Below are 15,516 nucleotides of genomic sequence, written 5' to 3' on the forward strand. Positions count from 1 at the left end.
TTCGTCACACATAGTGAAACAAAGTCGGTTATATTTCTGATTCACAGGCAACACAAATAGCAGGTATGCAGTACTTGTTTACCTGAAGAATCTTCTAATGTGCCCCTAATTTGGTTCTGAATGAGCCTGTTGAGAAATAGTTTAATTCTAACCAGATAGACGAGCTAAAGGCTAGCCCTATCGGGGCCAAGACTAAAGTGGATTGTTGTCAAATAAAACAAAATTTAAATAAAAGCATATGTAGCAATTAATATATTTTTAAATGCCATCAATTTCATATTACATGGTTAGTCTGGCAGAAATATTGTGCTATTCCTGCAAGAACTATCTGCAACAGGTAAAATGGTTGTTTATAATCTATTCCCAAAACCCCACTTCAGAAGATCCAAACTCTCTAGAAGTATAACTGACATCTTAATCATGGATTAATGGACCTCATTTCTAGGCGCAGCCAAAATGTTGAGGGGATCCGTTTGAGTGGCCTTAAGATCGCGTCTCTGCTTTTTGCAGATGATGTGGTCCTACTGGCTTCATCAGGTCATGATCTACAGCTTTTTCTGGAGCGGTTCGCAGCCGAGTGTGACGCAACTGGGATGAGGATCAGTTCCTCCAAATCCGAGACCATGGTCTTGAGCCGGAAAAGGGTAGAGTGCCCTCTCCAGGTCAGGAGGAGGTCCAACAACAAGTGGAGAAGTTTAAGTATCTTGGGGTCTTGTTCACGAATGAGGGAAAAATGGAGCGAGACATCGATAGGCGGATAGGTGCAGCGTCTACAGTGAAGCGGGCGTTGTACCGGTCTGTCGTGGTGAAGAGAGAGCTGAGTCAAAAGATGAAGCTCTCACTTTACCAGTTGATCTACGTTCCTACCCTCATCTATGGTTAGGATGTCTCCTGGACACCTCCCTGGTGAGGTGGTCCGGACACGTCCCACCGGGAAGAGACCCAGAGGAAGACCCAGGACACACTGGAGGGACTATGTTTCTCGGCTGGCCTGGGAACGCCTCGGGATTCCCCTGGAAGAGCTGGCCCAAGTGGCTGGGGAGAGGGAAGTCTGGGCCTCCCTGCTTAGGCTGCTACCCCTGCGACCCAACCCCGGATAAGCAGAAGAAAATGGATGGATGGATGGACAGACGGACATCTTAATCATGGTGGATAATTACAGTAAATCAAAACTTAAGGCGAACATAACAAATATTGGTGAAACATAAAATCAGATGAACACAAAACAAACACAAAATGAGAAAAGTTTCATCTTTGGTGATAAATGTTACTTGTTTGTGCTTCGTGCCGCAGTAAATACGGACTGACAGTGGAATTAGACGTTCTGAATAATTCATTCTATATCATAAAGAATAATGAGGCTTATAAAACCCACAAGTTTAAAATCTCAAGACACAAAGAGCGTTTTTCTTTTTAATCTGGTGGAAAGTGTTTGTGCAAAAACAAAACGGTTCATTCTTCTATCAGCAACATTATTTTAATTCCTCTCTGCCTTCACATTCTTTTCTCATTTATCAAAACAAAAATGGGAAAGTAAAAGAAACACATCATCAATTTGTCTGTAAAAATCTGATTGAATGGAGGAGCTGGGCAAAACGCCCGGCACTCAGCAGGAATTACTGACAGCAAAATGACTCGACTTCATCCCCAAAAAGGCAGCGCTGCTTTACATCCTGTAAGCTCTAAAACACGACGACAATATTCCCTTCAGCTGAAGCTCATAAACACGTCGGCGTTTGTGTTATATTCTGTTCTCTGACATCTCAGAGAAACAATGCTGACACAGAGAACTGGTTCATAAAAACATAGTTTGCATTCAGAGATGAGAAGAACTGTGAATCTTTGTGATTTTCTTTGGGGTTCCTACAGAAACGGATGAGTCTGCATGCTCTAAACTGTCACTCAGGATTAAACCTGTTTACAATCTGATCTGATTGGTCTTCTCCTGCCAGCGGAGAACGTTGTCGTGATTTTTGTCCTATTTTCTGTGAATATCAATAAGATCAATGGAAGTCTTGCACATGTAGACACAGTTTTGTGGGTTTTATCTGTTTTTAGTTGCATATTTGTCAGGTTCAGTAAATAAACTGCCATATTTTTATATATTGGATTTTTAATATCAAGAAAAATCTACAAAACTTTATGTTATAGCAAATTTATACAAGACAAAATGCAATCATCCTAATATATAAAGTAAAATAATAAATGGTTCCAAACATTTCTTAGAAAGTGTATGTACTTTAAAGTTATGAACACCGTTCATGCTGATAATACAGTTTTTATTTTAACCCATGATATATTTAACTAAACTTAACAGAAAACTTTTTCATCATCTTTTTTTTACATCATCTTCCGCTTGTTCAGGAGTCGTGTCTCGGGGGCAGCAGCTTGAGCAGGAAGGTTCAGACGTCTATTCACAGCCACCTCTTCTGGGAGGACTCCAAGGTGTTGCCAGGCCAACCGAGAAACGTAGTCTCTGCAGCGTGTCTTGGGTCTTCCCCGGGGTCTCCTCCCAGTCGGACATGTCCGAAGCACCTCCCTAGGGAGCGTCCAAGAAACATCCTTACCAGATGCCTGAACCACCTCAGCTGGCTCCTTTCGATGTGGAGGAGCAGTGGTTCTTCTCCAAGTCTCTCCCGTATAACTGAGCTTCTCACCCTATCTCTAATGGAGAGTCCAGAGGAAACTCATTTCAACCGCCTGTATCCACAATCTCATTCTTTCTGTCACTACGCAGAGTTCATGACCATAGGTGAGGGGAGGAACATAGACCAACCGGTAAACAGAGAGCTTTGCTTTACAGCTCAGCTCACATTTCACCACAACGGACCAGCGCAGAGTTCACAATACTGCAGAAGCTGCACCAGTCTGTTTGTCAATCTCACTCTCGATTCTTCTCTCAGTCGTGAACAAAAAGGCAGAACCTCATCGTCGACCTGAAGAGAACAATCCACCCTTTTCTGACTGAGGACCACAGCCTCAGATTCGGAGGTGCTGATTCTCCTCCTAGCTGCCTCACACTCGGCTGCGAACCGCTCCAGTGAGAGCCAGAGATCACGGCACGATGACACCAACAGGACCACATCAAAACTGACCACGGAAAACTTTTTAACATCAAAAATTGTTTAATGCGAACTTAGAAAAGAGCCCACGTTCACTCATAATGCGAAGCTCCTTTTTTTTTGCACATCAGTGTGAATTAACAGTGTGATGCTCTTATGCCAATATGGACCAAAATCTCAAGAATGTTTAACACCTTACTGAGTCCAACCACAAAGAAGTGACGACTCTGAAGCCAAAAGGAGTCCGTCCTAATACTGTCGAGGTTTACCTTGTGTCTGTGCCGGTGCGTTTATAGCAACACAAACATGCCCATCGAGGTTAGCAGATGACTTTTGTTGTCCTCTGTTTGCGTCACACAGCATCTGCCCTGGCTGTATAATCTAAATATAATTGTCACACACAGCAAGTGCATGAGTGACAGAAAGAAAAGAGAAAAACGTTTTCGGACAGTGAGCTGCTCGTCTTTAATAGATGAAGTGCAGAGTCACTCCTTTAGTCAACAGAACACTGTATCACTGATTCTGCAGCCTCAGCCCAACACTCACTTTTTGATCTGCACATGTACATTTGTGCAGTAATACAAATGTTGTTCAATGTTGACGTTATGTTTAATAAAAGCTAGGAATTCTGCCAATTTCAATTAAAGCCCTTTTATTTCTGCACGAAGGAACAAACATCGAATGGTCTTCAGTGCAGATAATGTTCAGAGGTTGTTTCTCTGACCCAGTCGTTACCGTTTTACAAGGTACCACATGACAATGGAATTTAAAATAGAAATACTTCAGTATTTTTACAAAAGTTGTTTCGTAGACAAAGTCTCGAGTGTTCTCAAGCGATCTTATTTCAACTTTGGTATCCCAAGAAGTAACTCACCTCTTTCTCCTGAGTCTTTGGGATCTTCCGACCTTGTGGTATGGAATGAAACCAACCCTTACATGACCATTGCTAACGTAGCCAAAGAATCATAAACACCTTAAATTCATGTCCCAACCAAATAAACAAAATAAAGGAATACAAGGTTGTATTTTAGGTATTTTAAGCATAAATAGGTGCTAAATTGAACGCACCTCAAATGTAGTGAGAAGAAAAAGAACATGCCATTTATAAACAAAGTAAAAAAAACTTAACTTAAATACACGCACAAATAAACATAATAAAAAACAGAACTTTCTCAGTCTGGTACAGTTGCCCAAGCAGCCAACAGTTCCTAATGTAGCCAAAGATGTGACACAACATTCACTTTTATAGCCTATATTCAGCACTGGTGGAGAGCAACCCCAGTAAACCAAACCTGAAAATTGTTTGCAGTATTTGTGTTGAACTGAAACGCAAACGCTCCGATGCATATTTAAGAAAAGAAACAGCTGGAAAGCCCCCCTGAAGTGTAAGTTTCTTCAGTAAGTTTTATTTCATTCACCCACTGCAGGGAGCTAAAATGTGGAACTTCTTGCTAAGATTCAGTTGCTCTTTCTTTCACTGTGTTCCCCCCCTCCCTCCAAATTAAACAAAAAAGGGGGGTGATTGGGGAGGTTAAAGTGCCACTCTCATCTACATCTATTGTTGCTTTCAGCAAACACCTGAGCTGCTAAGATGGAAAACATTATTTGAGCTTGGACCGGGTTGAACAGGCATGTGCGTCACGCTGCTGATTGCACCAGCTCGCTGTGAATACTCTGTTGATCATAATTACTGAGGGTTGGAGAAAAATGACCCCCGCCAAAGGCAGATGGGAGGGGATCCACACACCCTCTATCTCCCATGCTCATTCAGAACAGCTCCAAATGAAAAACAAACTTAAAAAATGCTGTCAAATGAAACTGAGCTCCTTTGTAGGGAGGGAATAATTACAATCATCTATCAGATGATGTCATAGTCTGGCTTGTTAAAAATGGCTAAATTGTTCTGAATTTGTAATAAATTTGTATCAACATCTTCAAATTGACTGACACCTCCGTGAGAATGCTCTAAAATAGTTTTATATAATTAAAAATTTTAAATCAGATATAACTACATTATGTTAAATTCTTTAAAGTGAACTTTTCTCAATAAGCGAGGATGAGTAAAGAGAATAAAGAGGATGAAGAGGTTCACAGATCTGTCTAAAATATGGGAGCAGTTTGTTTAAAATTATTTTAAACCTGTTTAAAGTTGTGAAGAATTTGATGACTGCATATTGCTTGCTGCTTTGAAAATTAAAGCTTTAAATCAAGGTTTAGCTCCATGGTCCTCAGTCAGAAAAAGGTGAATTGTCCTCTGTGGGTTGGATGGATGGATGGATGGATGGATGGATGGATGGATGGATGGATGGATGGATGGATGTATGGATGGATGGACGGTCGGTTGGTAGGTCGGCCGGTCAATCGGCCGGTTGGTTGGTATGTACCTACGTATGTACTGCATGCATGCTCAAGAAGTCCGCACCTTAAACGATCCCATTTCCACAGGAAGTCACAGATGGAAAGAAGCACCTTCTGGGTGGATGTTCTTGGAGTTTTTATTCTAAAGAATTCCTTCAGGTTCTTTGACATCACTCGGTGTGTTCCTGCTTTAGTTTGGTCACTGTATGATGGACCTTTACATCCTCTGCCCTCTGAGTTTACTGATTTGTCCTTAAATGAAAGTTAAACCATTTTTTTTTTTAGCTTGTTCCTGTATTCACCTCCATGTTTCTCTGAAACTTGAAGGATCTTCTGCCTCTAAAATGTCTCAAATCACTGAGATTTAATGTGAAGATTTTATTTCTATAAATTAAACCACAATACTATAAAAACAATTTACTTGCAGCTCTTGAGCTGTCTCTAATGTACAGCTGACAAAAACCACAGATGAAAACATTAGTCTTTCGCTACTTCGTGGTTCGTTTTTCACAGATTCTCTATCACGGTTTTTCAAAGTAAGATTGGACATCCAACATTTTTCAGTCGGGTCATCTGGGCAGTTTCTTTTTTTTGTTGTGCTGAAACGTTTCGCCTTCGGTCCGGAAGGCTTCATCAGTCAAAGAAACACACAACAAAACTGATTCTTCCTCAAACAGCTTACTCCAAAGTGGAACAAACCAGTTCTGCTTGTGATAAGATGGTCTCTTTGGTACGCCCCTCCTCCATTGCCGGCCCTGTTCCTTGTTGACAGTCTTGTCAAACTGGTTGAAAACAAGAAAGTCCAAGCTCAATAACAATCTAGATGACCTGACTGAAAAATGTTGGTTTGTATACCTGGATTATTGAGCATGGACTTTGTTGTTTTCAACCAGTTTGACAAGATTGGACATGACACAATTGGCTGATTGATGGATGAGTCATGGATTGTTTACTTAAAAAAAAATTATTTTAAATGATTTTGCACCGTGTGTGCAGCCCACAAGTGCAGAGGAGAACTCTCTCCTGCAGCTGATCAGCTGATCGCCTTCTCTGCCATGCACACACTCTTCTCCTGCTGCAGCTTCGTGAAGCTATCCAGATGCACCCATCGACTTTTGTCTTCCAACTTAAAATTCAAAGTATGGCACATTGTAAAATCATCATAACCACAAAATATGAAAGTGTTAAAAGTTATTTTTAATTATTTTAGAATTCTATGTTCAGTTGTTGCAGTGTAATTGATCAAGAAGTGCATTTCTGCTCCGTGCAGCAGAGCTGTGTGAAGTGTTAACCCGTTGATGTCCTGTTTCTCCACAATTTAAATTCAAATACTGTAACATTTTAAATAAACAATCCATGCTGCATGGATTGTTTATTTAAAATGTTACAGTATTTAAATTTAAATGTTTTATTTAAGGAGAGCGATTGGGAGTAGCAGGTGATGAGTGAGTGTGATTACAGCCTGGCACATGTCATAACAAAGTTTACTGAACTTGAACTTGGACTACTGTATCTCTACTTCACAGTTTTTCACTTATCGTGTGCAGGCGTGGTCCCTAACACCTGCGATAAATGAGGGACTACTGTATTTTTTAAATGTTAATATTTATCTGTATGTTTCTGTTTAACATCCACAGGGGCTCAAACCGATGGACCACAACGGGCTGTCAGATCCATACGTCAAACTGCACCTGCTGCCCGGCGCCAGCAAGGTGTGTACCACCAGATCTAGTTTCTTTTCACTTGTCAACTCTGCATCCTCCACCATGACAGATGGGCGATTATGTAATTGTCTCTGCGTTTGATAACAAAAAATCTCATGAACCAGTGGACAGATGTTAATGAAACTCAAATTAATCACTAGATGAACATCTGCAACTGGTTCAAAATGACTATAACTTAGTCAATTTTAGATCTTGGGGTAAATTTTGGTGTGGTAGTAGCTGAGACTGATCACTGGTGTAGATTTTTTTAGTCATCCAGGACACAAGTAGAAAGCTCTCACACTTTAAAACTGGTGTGTTCAAGTTCGAACCTAAACTTCTTGAGAGAAGGAGTCCAGTTTAAAGCTGGGAACTCCACGTTCTTTAGTTTTAATCTGAGAACAAGAACTGGTTCCCAGCAACTCTGCAAATCATAGAAGAACCTGGAAAATGACTCGCATATTCCAGAAAGGGAAAACTCAAGGAATTTAAACGCTGATCTGATGAAAAGATGATCTTTTTGAGATGTCCACATATTCATGTATTAATGCTGGTATTCTAGTCTGGTATTCTACTGTGTACACAGTACGAGTACCCTTAATCACTGGCTATGGTGTTTTTTAGTATCTGATGTTCTACAATATAATTAATTATTAGGGATGATTGCTGTATGCACGTAACATAGGCCGTAGTACACTTCCTGTCTGAATGTGAGTCTGCTCGCCACCTAAGACTCAAGTTCTGAGCATTTCGTGTGACTGAAATCTCTCCTGAAATGTTTACATTTACTCTGGGACAACTCGGGGAATTTTGGGAGGACTGAGACTGATCCCCACACGTTCTCTGAGTGTAAGAAATCTTTGTGCTGCCAACAAACCCTGCACTGCCTCCTGCTGACTGCAGACAAACACAGACTTCTTTATCTAAAGTCGTGTACTCGTTCAGGTTCTAATAACCCAGATGTTGTATTTTTGTTATTTTTCAAACTCATAGTATTTGGATGAAGCCACCTCTGCTGACATCACTAGTCGCTCGTGAACAGATCCACTTTGTCTTCTGAACATATTAGTTTGTAGCCCAGCTGGGGTCGGCGCTGTGTTGTAAATAGTTATATACAATATCAAAGTGTTCTTAAAGCTCACATAAATGTCCTTATACCAGATCACAGTTGTTGCTTATAACAGATTTTTTTTTATTACATGTAAACTGTTTCCCATGACGATCTTTTTATATTCAGTATAAAGAACAAAGCCCATTTCGTTGAGTTTAATGTGAAAGCTTCATCTTTGAGGCTCTGGTTATTTTCCAGTAGACTGAGTTCTCTAACTCGTTTGCATCTGGCAGCAGTCCTTGACGATTGTTTAATACTTTCTCTGAAGTCCTCATTGATCCTGAAGATGATTACGCTCCATAAAAGCAGCTTAATGAAATGATGTCTGATGATCCGTCTATCTGACGCACATCTTCCTTTTCTTTTGGATCTTTTCGGTCTCAAGTGATTTGAGCTTCACAAATATTACTCTCTGCTGAATACTCATCTTGACCCAAGCCTGATTTTACAAATCTTATGTAGAAAATCAGATACATGGGTAAAGAGTTGAGAGGTATATGGTTACCCCATCAAATGCTGTAAAACACGAACTACAGAGCAGATTGTTTAATTCTATAGGGAGGAAAAAGAAGAGACAAGTTTTCAAACTATAAAGATGAAATCAGTGACAACATTTTGAAGCTTCCAGCGGTTGTGGAATTGGCTGGTGAGCTCGTCACCAAGGCATCCTAGAAAAATAACATCCACATAAATCAAGGTTCGATGTATCAGCTGAGCAAAATGGTCAGTTTCAAAATAAATGATGAGGATTATAAGATAAAGGACGCATTAGGAAGATTATGTATTTTATTTAGCAGGATCTCCAGACGGTGTCCTTATGTGAACCTTAACTACAGCAAAAATCAACCTCCACTCATTTCGCACTGCAGCCTGTTCTCATTCACTCGTTCATCTATGGATACACAGGTTAATCATGAATGTAGTACTCCCTACCACCTTGTACATGTGCATATCGTCTTTTTCCCCAAATTTGTGTGTTCTGCTTCTTTTTTGATTATTTCATGTGGGGTTTTTTTCTGTATAATTAGAACATGTCTGGGATTAATAAAGTATCTATCGATTTATCTATCGATCGATCGCACGGGCCTCTGTTCCATCAGAGGGGGTTTCAGCTGCATTGTCAGTAAAATATAGTTAACTGCAAGTCTTCATCACAACTGGTTTTATTTGTGTTAAGTAAAAAACATGAAATGAGCAGGTGGCATGGCAGCACAGTTGGTAGAGCGAGAAGGTTGCCGGCTCGAATCCCTGTCCTGAACCTTTCTGGGTGGAGTTTGCATGTTCTCTCCGTGCATACGTGGGTTTTCTCCAGGTACTCCAGTTTCCTCCCACAGACCAAAAATGTGCATGTTAGACTAACTGGTAACTTTAAATTGTCCCTAGGTGGGAGAGAGAGAGTGAATGGTTATTTGTCTCATTTGTCTCTATGTGTCCCTGTGATGGACTGGAGAAGTGTCCAGGGTCTCCCCACCTCTCACACAGTGACTGCTGGATATGGGCACCAGTGACCCCTGTGACCCGGAGGGCTGAGCGCTTCTTTTTTCTCCTACCTGATGTTGTTGTGCTGACAGTAGTGTGATATATAAAGTCACCGTGCACCCGTTATACGAGGAGCGAGGGTGGTCGGTCACCATGGGGGGAGGGAGGCGTTTAATGATTGAATAAAGTCTGATCCTTAGTCCACATCCGGTGGGTTGGACTCCACCAGGACAGGAGTGGGTACCCAACTGGTACAAAAAGTAAACCTCAGGGTATGAAGTGGGGGTATGATTGGACTGGGGGATGAACTGACTGCCACCTCACAGAACTTCAGGTTTGAGGTTGTAATCTGCAGCTTGATGAAGACTTCAAATGAACTGGAACGGTTCTGCAGACGGAATGAAAGTCGACTCAGTCGTCACCTTCCATCGTTGCTGTGAGCTGTCAGTCAACGTGCAGAACCGCTTTGTTTATTACTGCACATCTAAATGATATAAATCCCTCGTTGTTCTCTCTGTGCAGACACAATGTTGCTTTGAAATGTCGCAGTTATATTTTTTGTCATTTAAACGTTGATTAATTAGCTGGACACAAAGATAGTTTGAATTATTAGCATAACTATGAGAAGTTGCACGTTCAGCACGAGAGAAAGCCTCGAGCACTTCAGTAATACGCTGCAATTATTGTCGCACGACGCATGGAATGGGCTCATAAAAGCAGAACCAGTCTGTCAGCTGCTGAGCTGAACCGCTCCTCCTGTTTAATAACTCCAGTTAAAGAGGAAATCTGCCAACGGTAAATCGTTGATGGAGATTTGATCCAGAGCAGCGTTTCTGAGCAGACTTGTTTTCACTTGGCTCTGTGGATGATTTCAGCAACTTGATCCTTCAAGAAGAAGAAGAAAAAATCAATGTGTTTATAGAAATGCGAGTGTTTACACAGGAAACCCAGTTGACTGACACTTCATCTCTGAGCTCACATTCAGAAACAAAAATTCACCTTTTTTTTTTTTTTTTCCAACCAAACAGCGTTTTTACTCCGACTTCAAACTGTAGTGCTCATTTAAAAAGGTTCGTCTTTTTTCACCAGTAAGGGATTAAAACCTTTGACTCACTTATCGATTTGTTTTTTCAGACGCACAGAGACAGTGATGCCGCTGCTTTCTCTAGGTAGGTTCACGGGTTCAGTGATGGAACGTGTGGGTTAAACCATAAATAACAACCATGAACTAGACTACGTTATATCAGGGTTTTCTGCAACAGCTCGGTGTGAAGAAGGCTGCTGTAGCTGTATTAACTGCTGACGATGCTTTAAGCTGACAACTAAAGAGCAATAATTGACCCGTGTGTCCAAAGTCATTGTAACAAAACTGACCTCAACCCTGGACCAGTGGAGATGAAGAGAAATCCCTGTGGTCTGCTGCTGGAAGCTCTCGCCTCTGAACAGGATAACGAGGACAGAAAATGTATATGGGAGGCTGGTCTACCAATTTATGATTTATTTACTTATTTTCTTTGGCTTTTTACACGCCTGTTGAAAAGTGGACGTATCATGGCCGAGCTATTCAACTAAACTGCTCGGGGGGGGGGGGGGGGGGGGGCACAGTTTCTGAAAGCCAGCAGCTCAGGGGCTGGACATCCAGCAGTTAAAGTCATTATTAATTAAAGTCATTTTGTAAATAAACCAAGTATCACAGTGATCTGTTATCGTTTAAATTGGTTTGTTTTATTCCATTGAATCATAAATGCAATAAATAGAACCCAAACCCAGAACCCTTTGTTTTTTCTTCATTAAAAATTTTTTTTTTTTATATGAACTCATTTGTGAGTCGGACTGAAGTCGCCTGCGGACCAAAAGTGGCCCGCGGGCCACCAGTTGAATAGCTCTGTATTATGGGATAGCCTTGGTCCGTAACCTTTCTCTTGTCTGCTCCACAACTTCTGATCCACTCAAGATAATTTAATGAAACTTCATGCACATGTTTCTACCACTGCTAGACAGAGTGTCACATGATCTTTTGTTTCCTCAGCTCTAAGGTCAAGGTCATAAATCAAGGTCAAATGCTATACAAGGTTTTTGCTTGTCCAGGCCATTGTGATGGATTGCTGTATAACAGTTTGTCAACGAGCTTATAATGTGCCTCTTGATATATATGCTGTAAACATAAGTATGAAATGCATGTTTTCATATTTTCTGCTTCTGAAAGAGTCTTAATTTTTATATTAAGTACCACCTTGATATCGAACAAGGAACAGAAGCACTGAAATGTAAATCTCCTACACCTGTATTTTAGCTGCTCACACACATGGAGAGAAACCGTTGATGCAGAATAGAACATCTGCTCCCATACCGTCATGATCCCGTTTATTTCTTCTGCTTGGAGTTGAATGTTTTGGGTTTCCCTCACCTGTGTCCTCCTCTCCACTTGTTCCTCAGTCAGTTTCTGCCACGCCCAGTCACACCTGTTCCTTGCTCCATCAGTCGCAGTCCTTGCAGTTCGTCTGCTCGCCTCACATCTGTCTGACATTGTTGTGCTTCCATCCTGCGGCCGGTTCTCCTCGTGCCTCTTTGTGATTTTCCCACGGTTTATGTAAGTTTTGCTGCCATGTCGGCCTTTTTTGTTTTGATTAAAATAACTTCTTTTTTTTGCCTCTTGTCGGTTTAAGAAGACCCAAGTCATTTGAACAGTAGAATCCTCTATCAGACAAAAAATAGGATGATGTTTAGCTCCACAAACTCCACCAGCTGGACTCCTCAGGTCCTGGATGTTCACAGTCTGAAACGTGTCTGTGAGATTGTTTTTTGTTTTTTTATTTTATTTGTTGTTGCAGTAAAACTTAACATTTATTTTTTTCCTAAAAATGGTACAATTTCTAAGAATTTTTATCTGATCACAATGATCAATTTTCTGTAAATTAGATTTTTGAGATTCACATTCTGTTTTTATTTTACACAACGTATATTTTTCAGAAAGCGGTTCATTAAGTTCATTAGTTTTTTCTTCTACCTTTCACTCAAAATGACAGAATCTGATGCATCAGAGCGGGTCTTTAATTCATGGATTGATTAATTGATGCGTTCATTCATTCATTTATTGACTCGTTGATTCATTCGTCTGTTACTTTTTATTAACAACTGAACTAACGTTTGGGAGTGTAAAAATAAATTGCTTTAAGCAACATTTTACATAATGACAGTCATTTTCTGTCTTAGATTGGAAGCCGGCCTGTTTTATTCAGACCACCGTCAGGATGAGTTGAAGGTGGAAATAAACAGTATTTTTCTTTATGGACCACCTTTACTCAACATTATGAATCATGAAAAAACAAGAATGCTCCTCCTGCCTCATTCTTGCAAATAAACAATCTATTTTTGTTATATTTTCAACTACTGAAGGTCAAGATGTTCATTTTTTGTTTCGTCTCACTCGCTGCAGCTTTTCTTTCCCTGCTGATAAAGAGGAGCATCTTCTGTGAATGGACGTCATGGCAACAGCTTCCTGGAAATTAACTTTCTCAGCTATTTTTTTCAAGGTTTACAAAATGTAATTGTTACTATTTTAGGGCTTGTCGTGATTTTTTTTTCGTTATTATTATTATTATTATAGAACCTTTGGGGTTTTTCTTCTGTTTTTCTCTGTTCTGGTGGGAGTCGAAGCAAATACAGACTTCTCCTTTCAGCTTCACTTAAATAAATACGAGTTGTGGGTTTTATTTGACTTGTAAGTCAAATAAACCGTTCCTTGAAAGGCTGTTGCCTGGTGGATTAGTCTGCCGTCTCAGTTTGAGGCCGCGCAGAAGCAAAAACAAGAAGCCGTCGCCTCCTCTGTGCTCTCTGTCGGCTCCTCCTCACAACGGTCATTAGGCTCGGTCTAAGAGGCTCATTAAGGCTCACTAAAGAGGTCATAAGTTCTGCTGCAGCCTAATCACAAGTGAAGTTTCACGCCTTGCTGCAAAGCCATATCACAGCTTCATCACTTCTGAAGCCACAATCACACACGATGAAATGACTTTTAATTGTTCCAGTTTAAACTGTCGAGTTCTGACGGGAAGTAAACTTTTCACGCCACCAACACTTTAGGACCTCAGGGTGCTCGAGTGCAGAAGCTCCATTTACAACAAAAATATTCAGTCTGTTGTCAAATAAAGGAACAGAGTTGTATAAGTTTGGTACATTCAGGATGAAGTTCCACATTTAGTGCCTTCTGACATAATCGGACTTTATTTGATTTGATTTTACTGGCGATGCCTGTTGAAGAAACTAAGAGCTCCAGTTTTAGACACAGAGGACGATAAAAAATGAAGCAATGAGTGGCGATCAGGAAACACAACATGTTTTTATAGAAGCGTCAAACAAACGTTAACAAATACATTTTCTGTGAAAACTGTTGAGTGCTCAATGACCTCTGAAATTTGTTGTTAAAGCTACAGGAAGCACAACAAATGCTAAAAGTAGCTAAAATCTAATAACTGCAAAAGAGTTGCTAAGATAAATTGTTAAAAGGCTAGCTAAAGTATAAAAAAGGCTAATTAAAAGCTGCTAAATGTTAGCTAAAAATGTCAAAGCATTAGCTGAAAGCTAAAAGCACCAATGTGCTAGCTAAATAATATATGGAGCAAAGGCTAACTAAAAGTAGCAACAAGCTAGCTACAAGTAGCAAAATATGTTAAATAGATTCAAAAAATGTTCAGTACAAATGTTAAATGTTTAATGTTAAATCTAAAAACAACAGAACACTAGCTAAAAGCAAAATGCTGTTAAGGAGGTAAGCTACGCTAAAAAGGAGCAAAACAATAACCAAAGTAAAAAATAGTTAAAGGTTAGCTAAGATAAATGACGCAAAGGCAAGCTAAAGTAGGAAAAAGCTGGTTAAAAGCAGCAAGATGTTTGCTAAAACTCGCAAAAAATTAGCAAAGTGCTGGTTAAAATGGCAAAACATTAAAATAGTAAACGGCTAGCTTAAGATAAATGGAGCAAAAGCTAACAAAGTAACAACAGGCCAGCTAAAATTTAAAGTAGCAAGTAAGTAGCTAAAAGCTTTAAAAAAAAAAAAGCAACGAGATAAAATATGAAGGAAAAATAATAATTGAATAATTAAATTACTGATTATTGTTAATTATTAATTTATTTAATTTTTATTATTATTATGATTAATAATTAAATTCATTCAACCTTTATTTAAACAGGTTAATCCCATTGAGCCTCGAGGACTCATTTACAAGAGAGACCTGATTTCAACAAAGAGTGATGACAACAGTGGACAACAGCGACAACAATAAACAGTTATAAAAAGTCGTACTCCAAAACTAAATGATGATTTGTAGAAGCTGCAGCTCCAGTACACTTCCATCCGTCTACCCTTCGGACGGCTGTACGGAACGTAATTTCGCTGTGACTGTGCATTGACATTAAAGTTGATTCTGATAAAATACAATAAAGTTATAGGATGATCTTATGAAAGACTAAAAGAATAAAGCACTTATCTACATTTAAAAAAAATCAATTGTAATATATTTTAAATCAGGGTTTTTTTTTTTTTTTTGTCTTTTTGTTTTTTGTTTTTACACAAAAGTTGCAAAAACCTGTCATGAGAATTTTAATGTCGAAATTCATTTAAATATCCAATTTTCTGACCTACGTTGATGATCATGTGTGAAGCTCATCGGATGAAGCTCAGGCGGCTGAGACGAGCTGGTCTGGAAGCTCAGTCCTCACCTCCTCCTACAGGTGTGCAGTGGAGAGCATCCTGTGCTCCAGCATCAACGTGTGGCATGGAGGCTGCACAGCTGCAGAAAGAAAAGCT

General features: G+C 39.9%; 1 protein-coding gene across 1 annotated transcript in view; it reads left to right on the forward strand.

Annotated features, from left to right (window-relative positions):
- Nucleotides 1–15,516, forward strand: part of doc2b (double C2-like domains, beta) — a 163,656-nt gene that overhangs the window by 104,067 nt on the left and 44,073 nt on the right. The window contains exon 3 of the mRNA XM_037687795.1: nucleotides 7,058–7,132. Within this exon, the coding sequence (XP_037543723.1) occupies nucleotides 7,058–7,132 (75 nt within the window). The remainder of the gene's footprint in view (nucleotides 1–7,057; nucleotides 7,133–15,516) is intronic.

Source organism: Nematolebias whitei, chromosome 14 (assembly GCF_014905685.2).
Source record: "Nematolebias whitei isolate Nwh7 chromosome 14, NemWhi1, whole genome shotgun sequence".
Taxonomy (NCBI): Eukaryota; Metazoa; Chordata; class Actinopteri; order Cyprinodontiformes; family Rivulidae; genus Nematolebias; species Nematolebias whitei.